At 44.6% G+C, this 19,560-nt stretch overlaps 1 protein-coding gene across 1 annotated transcript in view; it reads right to left on the bottom strand.

The window, feature by feature from the left end:
• The window catches only part of HS1BP3 (HCLS1 binding protein 3), a 55,929-nt gene extending 50,436 nt beyond the window's left edge, over window positions 1-5,493 (bottom strand). The window contains exon 1 of the mRNA XM_006835306.1: window positions 5,462-5,493. Within this exon, the coding sequence (XP_006835369.1) occupies window positions 5,462-5,493 (32 nt within the window). The remainder of the gene's footprint in view (window positions 1-5,461) is intronic.
• Between the last annotated feature and the right edge of the window lie 14,067 nt (window positions 5,494-19,560).

Below are 19,560 nucleotides of genomic sequence, written 5' to 3'. Positions count from 1 at the left end.
TCAGAATATAGAAGAGAGCAGAAAAGTTCCTAATACTTTATATGAAGCAAGCATAACCTTAATACCAAAACCAGGGAAGGACATCACTAAGAAAGAAAACTACAGACCAATATCCCTCATGAACAAAGATGCAAAAATTCTCAACAAAATCCTAGCCAACAGACTCCAGCAACACATTAAAAAATTAATACATCATCACCAAGTGGGTTTCATAAAAGGGATGCAAGGATGGTTCAACATTAGAAAAACAATCAATGTCATCCACCACATAAATAAGAAAAAGGAAAAGAACCACATGATCATATCGTTTGATGCAGAAAAGGCATGTGACAAAATATAACATCCATTCCTGATAAAAACACTCAACACAGTAGAAATTAAAGGGAAATTTCTCAAGATAATCAAAAGCATATATACAAAACCAACAGTCTACATCACTCTCAATGGAGAGAAACTGAAATCCTTCCCTCTGCGAATGGGAACCAGAATAGGATGTCCTTTGTGACCACTCCTATTCAATATTGTGCTGGAAGTATTAGCCAGAGCTATACAGCAAGATAAGGAAACTAAAGGCATCCAAATTGGCAAAGAGGAAATAAAACTCTATTTGCAGATGACATGATCCTATGCCTAGAAAACTCCAAAGACTCAGTAAAAAAGCTACTAGACATTATTGAAAGATTCAGCAAAGTGGCAGGGTATAAGATCAACATACAAAAATCAGTTGGAGTCCTCTATAGTAACAATGACAATGCTGAAAAGGACATTAGGAAAGCAATACCATTTACAATAGCCACCAAAAGGATTCAATACTTAGGAATAAACGTAACCAGAGACACAAAGGACCTATATAAAGAAAATTACCAAAAACCAAAAGAGACTTACAAAAGTAGAAGAACATACCATGTTCCTGAATAGGAAGACTCAACATCGTGAAAATGTCAATTTACACATATAATGCAATCCCAATCCAGATTCCAGCGACATTCTTCAAAGAGATGGAAAAGACAATTATAAACTTTATATGGAAAGGAAGGAGACCCAGGATAAGCAAAGCACTGCTCAAGAAGAAGAACAAGGTTGGAAGCCTCTCACTTGCCAATTTCAAAATCTACTACATGGCTACAGTGGTCAAAACAGCCTGGTACTGGTACAATGAAAAATATATTGATTAATGGAACAGAACTGAGAATCCAGAAATTAATCCATCCACATACAGCCAACTGATTTTCCACAAAGTGTGTAGGTACCATGGGGAGGAAATAGACGCTTTAACAGATGGTGCTGGCAGAACTGGAAAGCAATATGCAAAAGACTGAAACAAGACCTTTACCTCACGCCCTATACAAAAACGAACTCAGCATGGATTAAAGACTTAAATGTGAATCCCAAAATTATTAAAGTCATCAATGAAAAATAGGGACAAATGTTGAGGGCTCTAATTCAGGGCATAACAGACTACAAAACATTTTAAAAACTACACAAACAAAAGTAAACAAAATAAATGAGTGGGACATACTAAAAAATTAAAAACTTATGTGCATCAAAAGACTTCACCAAAAGAGTAACAAGGGAACCCACAGAATGGGAAAAAATCTTTTGCAATGACACATCAGATGAGGGATTTATTTCTAAAATATATAGGAAACTACAACACCTCTACAAGAAAAAGACAAAAAAAAAAAACAATTAAAAAATGGGCACAGGACATGAACAGACACTTCACCAAGGAGGAGATCCGGGCAGCCAACAAACATATGAAGAAATGCTCACGATCACTAGCCATTAGAGAGATGCAAATCAAAACAACAATGAGATATCATCTCACCAGCAATAACAGCAAAGATCAAAAAAGTAGAAGACAATAAATGCTGGCAGGGATGTGGAGAAGCTGGGACCCTCCTACATTGTTGGTGGGATTGCAAAATGGTCCAACCACTCAGGAAAGCAATATGGCACTTCCTCAGAAGGTTGGAAATAGAAATACCTCATGATCCAGCAATTCCTCTACTTGGTACTTACCCACAAGAATACGAGCCATAACACGAGGAGATATATGCACACCAATGTTCATAGCAGCACTATTTACGATAGCAAAGAGACAGACACAGCCTAAGTGCCCATCATTTGAAGAATGGATAAACAAATTGTGGTACATACACACAATGGAATACTATGCTACCTTGAAGAACAAGGAAGCTGCAAGCCACTGCATAACATGGATGAACCTTGATGGCATTATGCTGAGTGAAATTAGTCAGTCACAAAAGGAGAAATACTGCATAGAACCATTATTGTAAAAGAGTAAGAATAAGAACCCACACTAAGAGGGGGGAGGAGAATAATTATATATATATTTGCTGATCACCAGAATGAATGGGATGAGAGGAGGGGAGGGAGGGAGGAGAAGATAGAGCACAGGGTGGGAACAGACACAGGATAGCTTGGAATAGACACAGGATAGCTTGGAATAGACACAGGATAGCTTGGGTGTGGAGGGGTGAGGGGGCAATACACAAGAAGGGGGAGGGGAATGGAAGAACAAGGCTGATGGGAGAACAGTTAGGCAGGTTCGCATAGTTGATCCAAAAAGAATAAAGTCCTTGACAACTTCAATCTTATCTCCATTGATAAGAATGTTGTTTATTGGTCCAGTGGTGAGGATTTTTGTTTTCTTTACACTGAGATGTAATCCATACTGAAGGCTGCGCTCTTTGATCTTCATTAGTAATGTTTTAAGTCTTTTTCACTTTCAGCAAGCAAGGTTGTATCTTAGGGAGCAGTGAATTTACGTTATGAGGGAGGAAGGAGCAAATCAGAAGAAGAGTGGGAGAAAGGTTGTACAGTTCGAATAACGTAACCAGAGTTGAACTGGCATATGTTGTTCTGTGTATATTCTTAAAAACAAAATAAAATTTTGGAAAAAAATATACATATATCCTGGTGTGGTACCGTTGGATACAGTTCAAGGTGGGTTTGAACTGTAAGGTCAGTGGTTCAAACTCACCAGCCACTCAATGGTACGACAACATATATCCAAAACCCAAACCTCTGTCTACCACCATCACCCTGGTCCAAGCCACTACCATCTCTCATGTGGAGACGCCAGACTCCTGAACCATCTCCTCCTTCCACCCCTGCTCAACACAGCAGCCAACAGATCTTTGTAAAAGTCAGATCACACCATCACACTGCCTATGACTTCCACTGTTCTCAGATTGAAATCTAAAGCCCTTACCACAGCCTACAAGGTCCCCACGATGTGTCCCAAACCTACACCTATTCACCACATCACCCAACACTCACCCCTTAGCTCACTTCAACCAACCATACTGGCCTCCTTGCTGTTCCCCAAACACCTAAGCACACTCCTACCTCAGGACCCTTGTTTCCGCTGCTCTCTGTCATGTTTACTGGGATGATGGCTCTCACCCTCAAAGAATTGTCAGGGACCTCTCCAACTGCCACACTATCAGGAAGACACCCCTCGATCACACCAGAGAGCATTCACGCTCAATTTCTCTTACTTTGTTTTCTTTCCTTTTGTAGCCTATTACGAGTTATACAAAACGACTTCAAAAAGTTCTGGGGAAAAAAATCCCATTATCTTTAAATTCCATCTTCCCATGAACTTTTTGAAGTTCCCCTGTATTTACATATTTCCACCTGTCCCCACTAAAGCTTCATGAGAGACACTTTGTTTTGCTCACTCCTCTATCCTAGAACTTGGCCCAGTAGCTGTTGTTAAGTACCGTCGAGTAGGTTCTGACTCACAGCAACTTTGAATAGGGTTTCTGAAGAGTAGCTGGTGGGTTTGAACTGCAGACTTTTCAGTTAGCAGTCCAGTACCCATCCTACAGCACCATAACAGAGCTCCACGTGGTAGAGAAGACCCTCAATAGATATCTGCTGGATGAATGAATGCATGAATGCAAGTGGAGATGAGTAGGGGAAGTTGTGAAGAGCCAGTTTAGCTGCTGGGTTAAGGCCTTTGGACTCACCCTGCAGCCAAGTTCGTCAGCCTTGCTAATTCTGCCCACAAGAGGGACTGAGTATAGGTTCACATGGTTTGTTCATCAGCACCTCTGTCTGTCAGCACTAACTATGTCCAGGTTAGGCAGGTAAAGAAGCTACCCACCTTCCAGGCACCTCACACCAAAATCATACCCCCAATGGTCTACATGTGGCTGAGATGGTGTTTGCTGATGGCGTTGCTCTCACCTGGAGATTTAAAACCTCTATTTTGCTCATAGAGCAAACTGCACCTTAAGAAGAAACGTATGTGGCACTAGCGAACCCTCTCCTGTCAACCAAGATACAACCCATACAGTAACCTTATTATATCAGCCAGGGGAGGCCTGACAGGCTGCAATGTTGAGTTTACTTAAAGAAGACTAATACATTTACTTAAAGAAAGAGATTTTTCTAGACCTAAAGTCACAGGGTTGCCACAGTGGGCTCCAACATAACAACTGTGAGGATGATACAGTACAGGGCAGTGTTTCCATTCTGTTGTGCATACAATCGCTTTGAGCCAGAACTGACCAGGTGGTGCCTAACAACAACAAAGTTACAAGCAAGTTACATAATAAATTGGCATCTTGGCATAAGCTTTTGTGTAGGGGGAACATAGGTGGAATACACGAAGGTGCTTTAAGTGAGTCATTTTGCAGTTGTTAAAAATGAAAAACAGTAAATCAATGTCCACCCCAACCTTTCCAGGATTCACCTTGTGCTGAGTCTTCCAGCCCTGGATCATGGTGGACACACACTGCAACCTCCACCCAGAGCCACTTCAGCAGCCTTTGCTATAACTTGCACTCTGTTCTCTGTAGAGCTTCCTGCTCCAGTGCCATGTCTTCCCTCCCCTACGTCTGGATAAAGCCCCCTTGGGTAATCTCATTCACTTTCTTCCTTAAGTCTGGGTGAGTTCCCGGCCCTGTGTTACCATGGCAACCTGAAATCATTGTGCCTCTAGCAATTGATCTCCTTTTCCAAGGCTTGGCCTTGTCTGTTTCAACCATCTTCTGCGCTTAGCATCCAGCCTGGCACACGTTAAGTGATGATTGATGCTCAGTTCAAAAATAAATGAACTTAAGTCAGCAGGGAAGGGGTCAAGGGTGCCACGTCTCTGCCTTTCTTCACGAGACCAGCCAGTCCCAAAATCTTTTCATTGGCTCTAGGCTTAAGTTCTTTACTCTCTAGAGGACCTCGGTTTCCCTATCTGTAAAATCGGGGCACTAGATGCTGCCCCAACTCTCCTACAAGGCTTGGTGTAGAGGCCCAGCCCAGATAAACCACCAGAGAGCGCTGGGAAGATCCCGATCGGAAGCGCAGATCACGAGAGGACTGCTGCCTCTCTGCCTCCTCCAGCGCTTGGGGCGTATCCAGCTGTGACTCGGGCGCACCCAGTCTCCTAACTGCCCAGGCGTTGTGCCCGGGTGCGGGGGGTCTGGCTCACCTGGAGGTGACGAGCACCGCCGGAGACCGCATGACGGAGGCCGCAATTACCCGCCAGGCGCGCAGTCACGGGACCGGGCGGTGCCGGCGTAACCGCGTCCCCGCCCAGCGCGCACAGCCGGTCTCCGCTTCCAAGAGGTCGCACCGCCTTCCCGCGGTCCTGATGCGCCTCCTAGTGGCCACCTGGGAAGGTGTCCCAGAAACCGTTTCGAGTCCTTTCTTGGTTTTGGCTGAGGCAGTTGACCCCACGCGATGTCCGACAGAGGTGGCCTGGTCCAAACAAAGCGGCATCCTTTCGCCATGCGCCCAATAATTCTGTTGGGATGCACGGAAGAAAAGGAGCGGGGGAAAGTCGACTTTAATTTTAGACGATTATAAGTCCTAGGTTCTGTTTGTTGTCCTGGTAAAATGACAACGTTCATTTCACTGTAAAAAGTACCCTGGTTAGGACGATAAAGTGGTCTTTTTGCCTGGGTGAGAATTTGGGGAAAAGAATACAGCCAGTGCTCATTGACCCCAGGGATGCTCAAGCTCCTACCTCCTAGAGAGGTTTCTGTTTATTTGTTCCGTGAGTTCATTCCGACTCATGGCCGCCCTATTTGTGTCAGAGTAAAACTGTATTCCATAGTATTTTCAATGGTTGGTTTTTATGGAAGTAGATCACCAGAGGTTTCTTGCAAAATGCCTTTTAGTAGACTTCAGCCTCCATCCTTTAAGTTAGCAGCAGAACACGTTAACCATTTGCATTACCTTGGGACTTCTTAGAGATGTTAGCTGGGTCCAATGAATGGGGACATAACCCAGCAGACAAGATAAGTGCAACCCCTTCTGTGGGATGCAATCTAAAGACACAGGTCTTTCACTGGGTTTCCTTAAAGAAACAAACAGGGCTTCTGAAAAAAAAAAAAAAAAAAAAAAGACACTTTTTATCTCTCCCCGGAAGTCCTGGTGTGGCACTGTGGGTTAATGCACTGGACTGCAAGGTCGGTTTGAACTGCAAGGTTGGCGGTTCAAGCTCACCAGCTGTTCCTTGGAAACCCTATACGGGGTTGCTATGAGTCAGAACCGACTCAACAGTACTTAACATCAACAACAACATCTCTCCACAACACTATCGCCTGGTGGTTGTGGTGCCCTGGAGTCGGATCTGACTCATAGCGACCCTATATAGGGTTTCCGAGGCTGTAAATCTTTATGGGATTAGAAAGCTTTATCTATCGCCTGCAGAACAGCTGGTCGTTTTGAATTTCAGACTTTGAGGTTAGCAGCCAGACTGGTAACCACTATGTTACCAGAGCTCCTCATATGTTGTTGTTGTTAAGTGCTTTCGAGTTGGTTCCGACTCATTGTTGTTGTTGTTATGCGTCGTGGAGTCGGTTCTGACTCATAGCGACCCTGTAAAGGGTTTCTGAAGCTGTAAATCTTCACCAGAGCAGAAAGCCTCATCTTTCTCCCACAGAACAGCTGGTAGTTTCGAACTGCTAACCGTGAGGTTAGCAGCTTGATTCATGACCACTACGCTACCAGAGCTCCTAGAGACCCTGTATAGTGTTTCTGAGGAATGGCTGGTGAGCTTGAACTGCCGACCTTGTGGTTCAAACCAACTTTGCAGTACAGTGCATTAATCCACAGTACCACACCAGAACTCAATAATGCATTGCAATGGCCTCACAGAACTCAGACAACATAGTCCCAGTTAGGGAGTTTCTTGGGGGAGTTAAGAAGTTACAATTCAAGATCAGAAAATGCTCAGGATCCAGGTCATTGATCGTGTCAGCCTCTTCTCTGCCATGCCTCCAGGCAAGTCTCTCTCTGGTCCTTGTCATTGCCTCTGCCTTGCTTGAGCAATGTCACAAAGCTCTTTTGGGGCTGCTGTCCCTACCACTCCTCCATAAGGCACTCAGCTCTAGCTCTGTGGGTCAGCAAACCTAGCTGTTGCCAATTAAGTGCCTGAAGGCATCCCATTCTACAAGCAAGTCTCCTGCCCCCAAACACTCAGCTTTACTTTCTCTGAAATCTGGGAAGGTCACCTCTCTGTCTTGTGCTCTGGAGTAGCTCTCTGTCCCTGGGTTGAGGAGGTTCAAAGTACAGAGATCTCTGGACTCAAAAGACATACTCCACTCTTAGCTCCTCTTTAAAGGTAGTGATATTCCCACCCCTCCCTCCTTCAGAGAAGGCTCACTTTATAGATGCTAAAATTCCAAGTTTTTACAGTCACAACTATATCTGTTATCCATTAACAACTGAATCATATACTATCAGCATCTTCTCTCACCTTCTCTTATCCAGACCTTGTTGTTGTTGTTAGTGTCATAGAATTGGTTTCAACTCATTGCAACCCTGTATAAGGTTTCTGAGGAGCAGCTGGTGGGTTTGAACCACTGATCTTGTGGTTCACAGTCTAGTGCCTATCCTACAGTGAGGGCAAAAATGTTGTTTGGTGATAGAAGGCTCTTAGGAAGTAATTCACTGAACCGAAGCTCCCTAACAAAAGCCTCAGAAAACTCCTTTCATGCATGTTTTCCCTCTCCCCAAAGACACTAAAACCCTTAGCCTCTCTGTGTGTGCAGACTCCTCCTTCCAAGATATTCTCCTGCTTGGTTCCTGTCATCCTGGCCAATGGTACTCCCCCTCAATGCTGCTCCCCACCCTCTAAAAATGGAGGTGGGCTTTCTGCTTCCTGCCTTTTCCCCAAGAGCCAGTGCCCAGACCCACCATCCTTGGTGGGTCCTGTAAATCTCTAGAGGAGCAGAAAGTCTTCTCTCTTTCCCACAGAGCAGCTGGTGGGTTTGAACTGCCAATCTTGTAGTTAGTAATCCAGTGCTTATCCTACAGTGCCACACTAGCACTGCCCGGCTCATGGTGAGCATGTGATTAGGTTTTGTTAGTCTATGTTCAGCTACTCTGCTGTTTCTACTTCTATTCCCATTTAGAAACTACTCTCCTCTCTCCCAACTGATCTTTTGACTAATTCATTCATCATTCATTTACTCATTCATCAAATACTTGCTAAGCTTGAACTCTGTCCTAAGCCCTGTGTAAGCCTATGAGGATGCACAGGACAGACGCGGCCCACTCTCCCAGAGTGTCTCTGCCTGTGGACCTGCTGCCTCCAGCTTCTCTTGTACTTTCTCCTCCAGGGTATCTGGCAGGCACTCTTCCACAACAGAGGGCCTCAGGATGGCTTAGAGAAGCAATCTTAGGTGCTTCTATAGACAGAGCCCACAGTGGAGGCCTCCCTGGTCCCTGGCCAGCATTCAGATGGTTGCCTTTGAACCCAGAGCAGTGAGATCAAGGCACACATTTCCCAAAAGGAGACTTAGGAGTAGAGGCATGCAGAATGCAATAGACCTGCTCATAATAGGCACAAATCTCCATGGAATGAGAAACAAAGAGATCATGTCATCTGCCCAAGTAGCCCAGGAAAAGAAAAGCCAAGTCTGGAAACAGGCCCATGGGAATGGTTGAAAATCCCTGTCCCTATTCTCCATGGACAGCCCCATTGACAAAGAGCAACAGAAGTGAGGGCTTAGCGATACCAAGAATCACAACAGGGAAATGTCTGTCACACTCCCTATTGGAGGGGTTCACTCTGTTTACTATCATCATCACAGGTTCCTTATTTGCTTGGGTTTCAGTCACATTTTCATGATGAAATCATACAGCAAAAATTTTTGAAACATGAAAAAATGTCCCCAATATATCTTTGAATCAATATACATACATAAAGTCATATCTGAGTAACTTTATGGAGCTTTTTTCAAATCTGTAGACAAAATAGGTTCTAATGAATAGAAGAATGGCTGAATGGATGAACGTTCTCCAAGGTAGTGGTCTGATGGGTGGTAGTAGCTGCCTGTCACTCTGCCTGTCACCTGTCATCTATCTGCCGAGCAGTGTTCATGGCAGCAAATAGCATTCCATGTCTTATTTAACTTGACCTGTCTGTCCCACTTTCGAAGAAGAAAGTTCAGGCTCTGATCAGAAAGCAGTATAGCCTTCAGGATTCTCAGTCAGGATGCGAGGAGGCCCATGGGATGTGCCTACTGGGTGCACAGTCACCACTTACAACTACTCAGTGAACATACACAGTGTCCCGGTGTGGGGAACCCACAGTGACTAAGACACAGTCAGTGCCTTCAATGAGGTTCTTGTCCTTATACAATGTAGTATGAAAGAGCTCAAAAGAACTAAGTACTTGGCATAATAAGAGGCTTCTGCCAAATATGGAGCCCCGAAGCTCTCCCCCACCCCCCTTTTTTTCCTGTTTATTGCTGATTCTGAACTGGCAAAGTCAGGTTGCCAGCAAACCTCAGGAAGTCTGCAGAACCCTCTCTCTTCCTTCCCCTTCCTCTGACAGCAATAGACATTCAATAGACCTGCTCATAAGAGGAAGAGTAGTCATTCAGGCTCTGTTGTTGTTGTTCTTGTTAAGTGTCCTAGAGTCTGTTCTAACTCATACTGATCCTGTGTAGGTTTTCTGAGGAGCAGCTAGTGGGTTTCGACCTTGAGGTTCAAACAGACCGTGCGATTCAGTGCTTATCCTACAGCGCCACAGTAACCTAGCCCTGGAAATATCCTTGACTCAAACTTTGCATCTAGCAAAATAATGTTTAAGTGGTCTTGGGACCCCTGGTGTGGTGCTGTAGAATCAGCACTGGACTGTGAACCACAAGGTCAGTAGTTCAAGCCCACCAGCTATTTCTAGGAAACCTTATACAGGGTCGCTATGAGTTAGAACCAACTCGAGGGCACCTAACTACAACAGCCATTGTCTTGTGTCAGTTGAAGTATGATTTTGTAAATGTTTGCGCATCTTGTAAATTCTTGGACTCTGTATTTCAGCTCTGTGAACATCTCCTTTTGCAATAGTAGTTTTGTGAATTCTTACCAGGTACTACTTGATTTTGGATTGTTTTATTCCTTCAGTAAACTCTTCTGATTTTAACAGAAGCTTGTTTGCTCTGACAGCATTTTAGAGAGTCCCCTTTATAAGGCTTCAACAGGACAAAGAAATGACAGAGACAAATCACCTTGATTAGGGAGACCATCAGTACAAGGCCTTAATGGTGTCCAAAGGATTCATGGCCCCCTGGGTAGTTATAGAAGACAGAATCATGATTAGTGGCAAATCACTTCATCACAGTTGAGGGGTAGGTGGTCTACAGAAACCAGAAACGGACCAAGATTTGGATGGTTACACTACTGAAGATTAGAAAAGTTTACAGGATTGGTTCTCCAACCATCTAGGTCTAGGTATGCCTCACCACCTGGCCACCTTGGTACCTTAATTTCCTTTAAGGGAGTGCCCAGTCAAATCCCTGAAGTAGAGACTGCCCGTTCCTCCCACTTCAAGGCCATCAACAACAACTATAAACTGTATTCTTCCACAAATCAAGCGCTTAGAATTTAAAATTTTAAGCTCTAGGCGGCAGCCTGCTACTGGAGACTGTGTGGTTGTGTCACACCGTGGGGCTGACCCTGCCATGGGGAGGGGGCACGGGAACTGGCTCCAATTCGAGGGTGAACAAGCGCACGTGTGCGAGCCCTCGAACTGGTGCTACTTAAGGGGCTGGGCGTGGCCCTTTAGGGCCACTGTATACTTGTGGCTAGTGGGGGACCCGGTGAAGCCGGCGTAGCTGGCAAGGCCAGAGCGGCTGGGGCAGGTGATGCTGTTCAGGTATTGGCTCTGGAGATCCCCAATCTCTTCTACATGCTGCGCCTGTGTGAGGCCCGCCAGATGGTTCACTTACCCCTATTCATGAGCCCCAGCCAGCGCGTGCTCCACAGCCACCTGGTCACCCTCCCCAAGGGCTGCAAGAGCGTCGCCCAACTTCCTGGCCTGTGTGCCCCGCTACAAGGCAGTGCCCATCTCAGGACTGGGCCCAAGGTGGGAGCAAGTGGTGTAGCAGGCGAGTGGGTGGGCTGCCCATATCTATCATCCAGCACAAAGTGGACCATTTGCAGGGCTGCCTGTTCATTGGCAAAATGGACAGCAGGGCGTTGACAAACATCCACTGGATGGAGGTGAACGACTAAAACGCTCCTCTCCTGCTGCTTCTGAGGACACACACACACTTGGCTTTGAGCCGGACACGTTGTTCCTTGTCAAGGTCTTGGGACTGGCTTGGATCCTACCAAAAAAAAAAAAAAAAGTTTTGATAACTGCTATGGTGTGGCGCTTTCGGATCAGCACTGGACTTTAAACCACAAGGTCGACGGTTCAAACTCACCAGCAGCTTCTCGGAAACCCTATACAGGTTTGCTATGAAATCAACTCCATGGCGGCGCTTAACAACTGCAGTGGTGTGGCGCTGCAGAACACTAGACTACAATGTCGATTTGAACCACAAGGTGGCGTTTCAAACCCATCAGCTGCTCCTGGAAAATCCTACACAAGCTTGTGTGAGTCAGAAATGACTTGAGGACACTTAACAACAACAAGAAGTCAGGTTGCAGGAAAATATTTTATGTTTGCCTGAAATCATTTCCCGACACAATTATTTCCTTCAACTTGAAAAGAAAAACAGGTGACTTTTCCTGACAACTCTGTATGGAGTTTAGTGAGGCAAGTAGATAATCATTCTTAGTAGAAATGACTTCATAAGACCTGTACGATCTATTCCCAAAGGCCAGATGTCATAATAATGTTGACCCAAAATACGTGGTGGAAATCCTTACTGATAAGACTAAAAAAACATTAAAAAAAAAAAAAAAAGAATTTAAGCTCTAATGCTTAAAGATCTTACCACTTTGTTATCCGTCTCTATGAGTACAAAATATTTGAGTTTTCCTTCTCTGACAGGTTCTGCATGCACAAATTCTGGTTGTCTTGGGACCATTTGCAGGGCTGCCTGTTCGTTGGCAAAATGGACAGCAGGGCGTTGACAAACATCCACTGGATGGAGGTGAACGACTAAAACGCTCCTCTCCTGCTGCTTCTGAGGACACACACACACACTTGGCTTTGAGCCGGACACGTTGTTCCTTGTCAAGGTCTTGGGACTGGCTTGGATCCTACAAAAAAAAAAAAAAAAGTTTTGATAACTGCTATGGTGTGGCGCTTTCGGATCAGCACTGGACTTTAAACCACAAGGTCGACGGTTCAAACTCACCAGCAGCTTCTCGGAAACCCTATACAGGTTTGCTATGAAATCAACTCCATGGCGGCGCTTAACAACTGCAGTGGTGTGGCGCTGCAGAACACTAGACTACAATGTCGATTTGAACCACAAGGTGGCGTTTCAAACCCATCAGCTGCTCCTGGAAAATCCTACACAAGCTTGTATGAGTCAGAAATGACTTGAGGACAGGGATTAGGAGTCACAGAAGCTTCCTGTTGTTAAGTGCTATCAAATCGGTTCCGACTCATGGTGACTCTATATAGGGTTTCTGAGAAGCTTCCTAAAGGAGCCAAAATCTAAGTTATGACCGGAAGAAACAAGAATGGCTGGAAGAGAGTAGAAGGAGTGTTGGGTATAAAGCCCTAGCATAAAATAGAGCATAGAATTTGGGGAATAAGGGATGAAGGGCGGTCAAGAGAAAGGACCTCATGCAGCAAGCTGAGGAAACTGCACTGATCCCAAGGATAAAGCAAACCATGGGAAAGATGTGAGCAGGAAGTGACCTGTCAGGGTCCACACTGTAGGCAGTGCATTGGAGCATGGGACACTGAAATCAAGAAAATGATCAAGACTGCAGAATGATGAGGGTGGCATGAACCGGGACCCTGGAAGCCCGGGTAGAGAGGAGTAGAGAGGTTGGACAGAAATTAAAAATCTAGTTTCTATTTACTCAATTCTGACTTACGGTGACCCCGTATGTGTCAGAGCAGAACTCTGTAGGGTCGTTTGTTTATTTGTTTGTTTTTAAATGTTTTTATTGTGAATTGTGTGAAAGTTTACAGGGCAGATCATCAGTTTTACATTCAACAAATCATACACCTTGTTTCATTACAATGATTACAATCCCCTCCATGGACCATCAGTTAACAGTATTTCTCTCTATTCATTTTAGCTCTTTTAAAAAAACAAACAAACACATTCAGGCATACATAATAATTTACACCACCAAGGGCACATTCTGCAAGTCTGGCACCTGGCCACCATCTCTTAGTCCTTCTCTTCCCATGAGTCTAGAGTCCCCATCTTTGCCTCCCATCTCTGGCGTTGTTGCTTCTCTGGATAAGGTCCCACATTCCGCTTGTGCTCTTCTCGCTTGATGGTCCTATGGTCCTCTGTTTCTGGGGCGTAAGATTAACTATTCCTCCATTTTTGTTACAAAACTTCTACCTTTAAAATTGTAGCAGTCGCAATTAGTCATAATAAAAACTACTCACTATTGAATCGTAAGAATCTTATTCCCATCTCTTTTTATCAGACCCATCTAGACAAGATGAGAACTATTTGCTGGAGACTCTATCTTCCTCCACACACTCTTAAACTAAACTCCCTCTTGAAACTTTGTAAGCCAGTCACTTCGTGCCTTTATCACCCCCTCATTTTAGGTAGTCAGTGTCTAAGTTGCCTGTCCCTGTCTGCCCTGTGTACAGAGGGGATAGCATTGATACTTGATGTGAAGACTCCATCCCTCTCTGTTGGTATTTAGAGTTACTACCTCCATGAGTATAGGTCAAGTTCATCAAATTGTAGCAATTTACCCTCGTTTCCTTTATCAAAAATTGTTTTTGTTTTTATTTTCCTCTAGTCGAGTTCTGATCAAGACTAGGTCAAATGGGTACTATCTGCAAGTTTGGGTGTTCTTGTGCATTTCCCCTCACTTCATTCCACACAACTGGACGCTTCATTCTCAGCTCTAGCCCTCCATGGCTATGTCCTTGTCCATGGGCTCAGGTATCCCCAGGTCTCAACACACTTTGGACACACCAGCCCTTCCTCTTCTCTCTCTCTTCTCCAGGTCAATGGGAGTCCATGGAATGTGGTTAAACTCAGCCCATTTTTTTCATTGCTGCTTTTCCCTCTCCTCCACTCAACAGTAGACCAACATGGTCATCAGCAAGCTTACTTACGTACCTGCTCATGTGTTCCTTTTGAGTTTCAGTCTTAGAGGGGGTTTGTCCTGAGGGAATGCTATAGGGCTTTTAATGGCTAATAGTTTGGAAGTAGATCACAAGACCTGTCTTCTGAGGTGCCTCTGGGTGAACCTGAACCTCTAACGTTTCAGTTAGGCGATGTGGATGCTAACCATGTGCACTACCCAGAGACTCCATGGAGAGGCTTAAGAAATAGAATTGGTCAGGACTCACAGGGAGCAAACCACAGTGGCATGTTAACTCCCCTTAACTGAGGGCAGTTAAGATGTTGCTATGGTTTGCTTCCTGTTAGTGGCAGGATGGTGCTATCATTTCCTTTTGTCATTGCTCAACCTCTGGGTTCTTGTCCTGCATTATTAACCAACTGAAATAAAGCAGACTCTGGGGTACAAGAGAAGCTTTTATTGCCTGTACAGACAAGGAGCAATGCATGGGCTCCTAACCAAAATACCACAGGGCTCTTCAAAATGGGCGAACCTGGGTCTTTACACCCTTAGCTTTCTGGAATTCTGACATCTTCCCACCCTCCTCACTCCCTAACTCACCTCTGTGCATGAACAGAGCTGTGGTGTCGAAGCATGTTCCCCAGAATATTCTCTAGAAACATTTGTTGTTTCTAAGCAGCCTGGGGAGGACAGTGAGTCAGATAATCAGTCTCTTCCAGAGACTGATTAGTATGGGCGCCATTGAAACACTGATGTATGGACTACCCAGGATCTTAGATGGAATTGGAAGGACCCTACACTTACTCTTTGCAGAAATGTCTTTTGTTGGAACACTGATAACAGCCTGTTGTTATTGCTGGCAACCTGGAAACAGTAGAGGGTGGGTAGCTGAGTAACATGCAATGAAGGGAGTAATAGAAAACGGGATATTGGCCTAAGGGTTTCACTTAGGGTACCTGTAGAAAGAGTACATTTTTGGTGGGATGGGTGGTGCTTGAGGTCTGGGGCCATTGAGGGAATTGCATATATGAGGGGCTTCAAAAAGTTCATGGTAAAATGGATTTAAAAGATAATGGAATTTTTCCATGAACTTTTTGAAGCCCCCTCTTATAGCTCTGGTCTTCAGAAGGCAAAACTGATATAGGAGTGATGAGTAGAGACAAGGCTGTTGAAGCCAAGAGGAGGGTGAACCCACATGGTGAGAGCATGCAGAGAAGACAGTGGAAGAAGGGGCTACAGGAAGGGAACTTTCCAAAATTACAGGTGCTAGTCCCATACCTGTCACCAGGGCCTTGAGTCTGTGCCCTAGTCTGTCTTGCAAGGGGGTCTGGACACACCTGAAGACTGCCAAAACTACAACGGGTTTCTGATGTAACAGTGACCCCTTCCCTGTTAACAATCACTTTTTCGCCCTGTATGGGCCTCATGGGCCCCTATCCGGTTCCAGTGGGTAATTGTATACAATGCCTGGAATGTGGAATCTAAATCTGATATTTTCAGCTTCCTGCCTGACTCAAGGAGTACCTTCCATGGCTGAAGCTGTGGTAACGCAAACCACATTGCAAAGATCTAATGTTCCCCCTTCCCCACGGTCCCTGGAGGACTGCTTCAGGCCTCACTCTCCACATCATGGACTGGCCTGGAAATAGTGAGGTGAGTTAGAGATGGCCCAACACTACAGGGATCTGATCTGAGCTCTAGGGAGTAGTATGTACCAGTATTTCCCTTGTTCCTGGTGGGATCTGTCTTCTGGGGATGTGCTAACTTATCTTTGTCTTCTAAGTGATGCTGAACTGCCAGCTCTGGGTAGGGTACCCAGCAAGTGGCAAATGCCATTACCTCCCATATCACTTAGAAAACACTCATGGGCATAGTTCCAGGCCTGTCACCTCCCAATGCTTTGAGTTGCAGGGGAAAACAGGGGCTTGATTGGCAGGGCTCACAGACCATCACAGACAGGTCATTTCAACACGAAGCAAGGCCCATGATGCTGTGGGTGTGCAGTGGAGGACTTGACCTTTGTCTTTACTTTCTAACAATAATCCTTGGAACTTCTCAAGTAATGAAAGTGGCTTTATTTGTGTAAAGTAGCCATACTGATTACTTAGTGTGCAAATGAGGTAGGAGTCCCAAGACCATACCTAGTGAACGACAAGAAGGAGCAGGGATAATTCCAGCAGGATAGCCAACTAGGCAGACGCACTACACTGTCCCTCTACAAAAAAGATTGTTGTTGTTAAATGCCACCCTGTTGGTTCTGACCCATAGTGACCCTGTGTAAGGTTTCTGAGGAACAGCTGGTGAGCTGGAACTGCCCACCTTGTAGTTCAAACTGACTTTGCAGTCCAGTACATTAACACACAGCGCTGCACCAGGATTCCATAAAGGAAAGTTTAGAGAAGTGGATTCAATACCTACTGAGAGAAGCAGCAGAGTAGGAGTGGTGAAAGAAGACTGACTGCTGTAGAGCCTGCAGGCCAAGCATGGAGCAACCATCTGAAACGTTTGCAAGCATCTTTGGAGACAGACAGTAGCCTGGTGGCATAGATTCACACCAGTGTGAGCAATGTTGTCCATACCAACAAATGCTCAAGTAATCCAATCTGGACTCATTTTATCAACAGAGAGGTTTTCTTTATTCGATTTTGCAAATTCGGGCACCCAACCCAGTAGACATGGGCAGACATGCTGCATGGCCAGCCTACAAACAGTTTTATTCCTGTCCCTAAAAAGCCCCTCTTCCAATTCTCCTTCCACTGGGCATTACAAGGTCACCTTCTCCTTCCAAGGACACCTACTAGTCCTTATTGGGAGCATTCTCATTTAAAGTTAGTTTCCCCCTTTTCCATGAACTTTCCCTATTTCCTTGATGGTTGTATTCTTATTTTAAAGTTCCTAGTTAGGCAAACTAGTTCTTCACCTCCTTTTGTTATCCTAGCCTGTTACCCCCAATACATCCCTTAGTGGTGAAGATGGACTACACCCACAAGAGTTATTACTCACAAATCCTCCTCTTTTCTATTTACATTTATTGGTCTCATCTTCATTTGCTCTTCTTAAATTCTCATAAAGTATATCATTTCTGGATGTCCCTAAGAGTAGAGTTAAGTATGCCTATATTAAGTTGCATCATACTTGCACCTGACAGAATATTACTAAAACACGCACAACTGAAAACACACCAGCCCCATTTTCCCCTTACAGATCACAAATGAACAAATCAGAAATATTTGATGCACACGTAAATGTCCAAAAGCCAGTCTCCAGCCCATAGGCACACAGCCTTATTCAGTCCATGGGCCTACAGTCTATAGCTGCTCCATGCCACCACCTCTGCCACCATCTCTGCTTTCACTGTTTCTTCAAGCAGGGATCCCAAGTTCTACTCATGCTCGTCTTCCTTGATGGTTCTGGGACCATCCATTCCTGAAATGAAAGATAACTACTCCCTCTTTTTAGCTACATATCTTCTACAACTATAGTTCTAACAATCACAATTAATACTACTAACAATTACAATTGAAATAATACAATCTTATCAGCATCATTCTGTACCCCCTTTCACAACACCCATCTGGAAAAGGGCAAAATTAGTGAGGATTTTCCCTTGACCCCTCATTCTAAAACCAAGCACAACCATGAAAATTTGTCACACCAGTCACTTCTTGCAATAACAATGTTGAAATTGCCCATCCACAGGAGAAAGATGAGGCTTTCTGCTGCTGTAAAGATTTACAGCCTCGGAAACCCTGTACAGGGTCACTATGAGTCTGAACTGACTCCACGGCACAAAACCACCACCAACAACAGCCCAGTACACTGGGAAGACATGCATGTTCCCCGATCTGAAGAGACTTCCATTCTGATTGGAATTTTCAGGAACTGCATCCATAAGCAAAAGTCCAGTGCAACTGATGTTTGCTCAGAGTATCAAACATTTTCATGTTCATCGGATCAGGTTTCTAGTGAGCTCAACAACTCTAGCCATCCAAGTTGGTCAAATGAGTACCAGCTGCAAGCTTGGGAGTCCACACACTTCTCTGCACTTCAAAACAGTCAGCTTTCCCTCTTATTTCATGTCAAGGTCAATGGTGCCATTCACAAATAGACCCAGGTGATCATCAGCAAGAATACTGCTCACTGGTTCCCTTCAACTTTCAGTCCTAGAGGGGGTTTTCTTTGGTGGGCCAACTTTCCTTGCCTTGAAGCCTCCGAAACTCAAAATGCTTTCTTTCCATCACAAATCTCCTGTTCTTTAAACAGTTCTGCGTTGGTATGTAGGTCTTTTAAAATGCAAATGTCTCAACTCTGAAGTTCTGGCTCAAGATTCCACCTTAAATTTCTAAGAAATCTAACCAAGAACAGGCTGGCTTACAAACTTTCTGTAATCATAATTCCCAATATTCCTATTGCACATGTATGTCTATTTTATAATAATAAGCTGGGAAAACCAATATCCATAAGGCAGTCAAACATATAAACGTTTTTAAAACACTCAAGTCCAATCTTTCCTCCACCTTTGACTAACTCCATTCGTATGCATTATTGCCTTGGGCCTCTGGCAGTGTAGATTCAAGTAAGCCCTGGTCACAGATCAGCTATCTTTTCTATCCAGCTCCAGGAAACTCCAGAGACCGCTCTCCTTTCAGCTGAAACATTTTATCCCATTCCCCTTCATTCTTTCTTCCACAAAACTTTACAATTTCTTGGGTGTGCAACCATTGCAATGAATCCCACTCACAGCACCAAATGCTTAAACCAAGTAGGTACCAACTCTGACTTCCTCTGAATCTGTACTAGTCCACGGATTCAGGGCATGACACAACATCTAATAACTGTCTAAATTCCAACTACTAATATGTGAAAAGTGAGGATTGAGGTGGCTGTATTTTTCCACTTTCTAGACCACCCTTGTTGTTGTTGTTGTTGCTGTTAGGTGCCATATAGTCAGTACCGACTCATAGCAACCCTATGTATAACAAAACGAAACACTGCCCAGTCCTGGGCCAACCTCACACTTGTTGCCACGCTTGAGCCCATTGATGCTTCCACTTGGCCAATCCATCTCACTGGGGGTCTTCTTCTTTTTCTCTGACCTTCTAC

The sequence above is a fragment of the Chrysochloris asiatica genome, unplaced genomic scaffold, assembly GCF_000296735.1.
Source record: "Chrysochloris asiatica unplaced genomic scaffold, ChrAsi1.0 scaffold00016, whole genome shotgun sequence".
Lineage (NCBI taxonomy): Eukaryota > Metazoa > Chordata > Mammalia > Afrosoricida > Chrysochloridae > Chrysochloris > Chrysochloris asiatica.
Note: the sequence above shows the minus strand (reverse complement) of the source record. Positions and strands in the feature narration are given on the sequence as shown.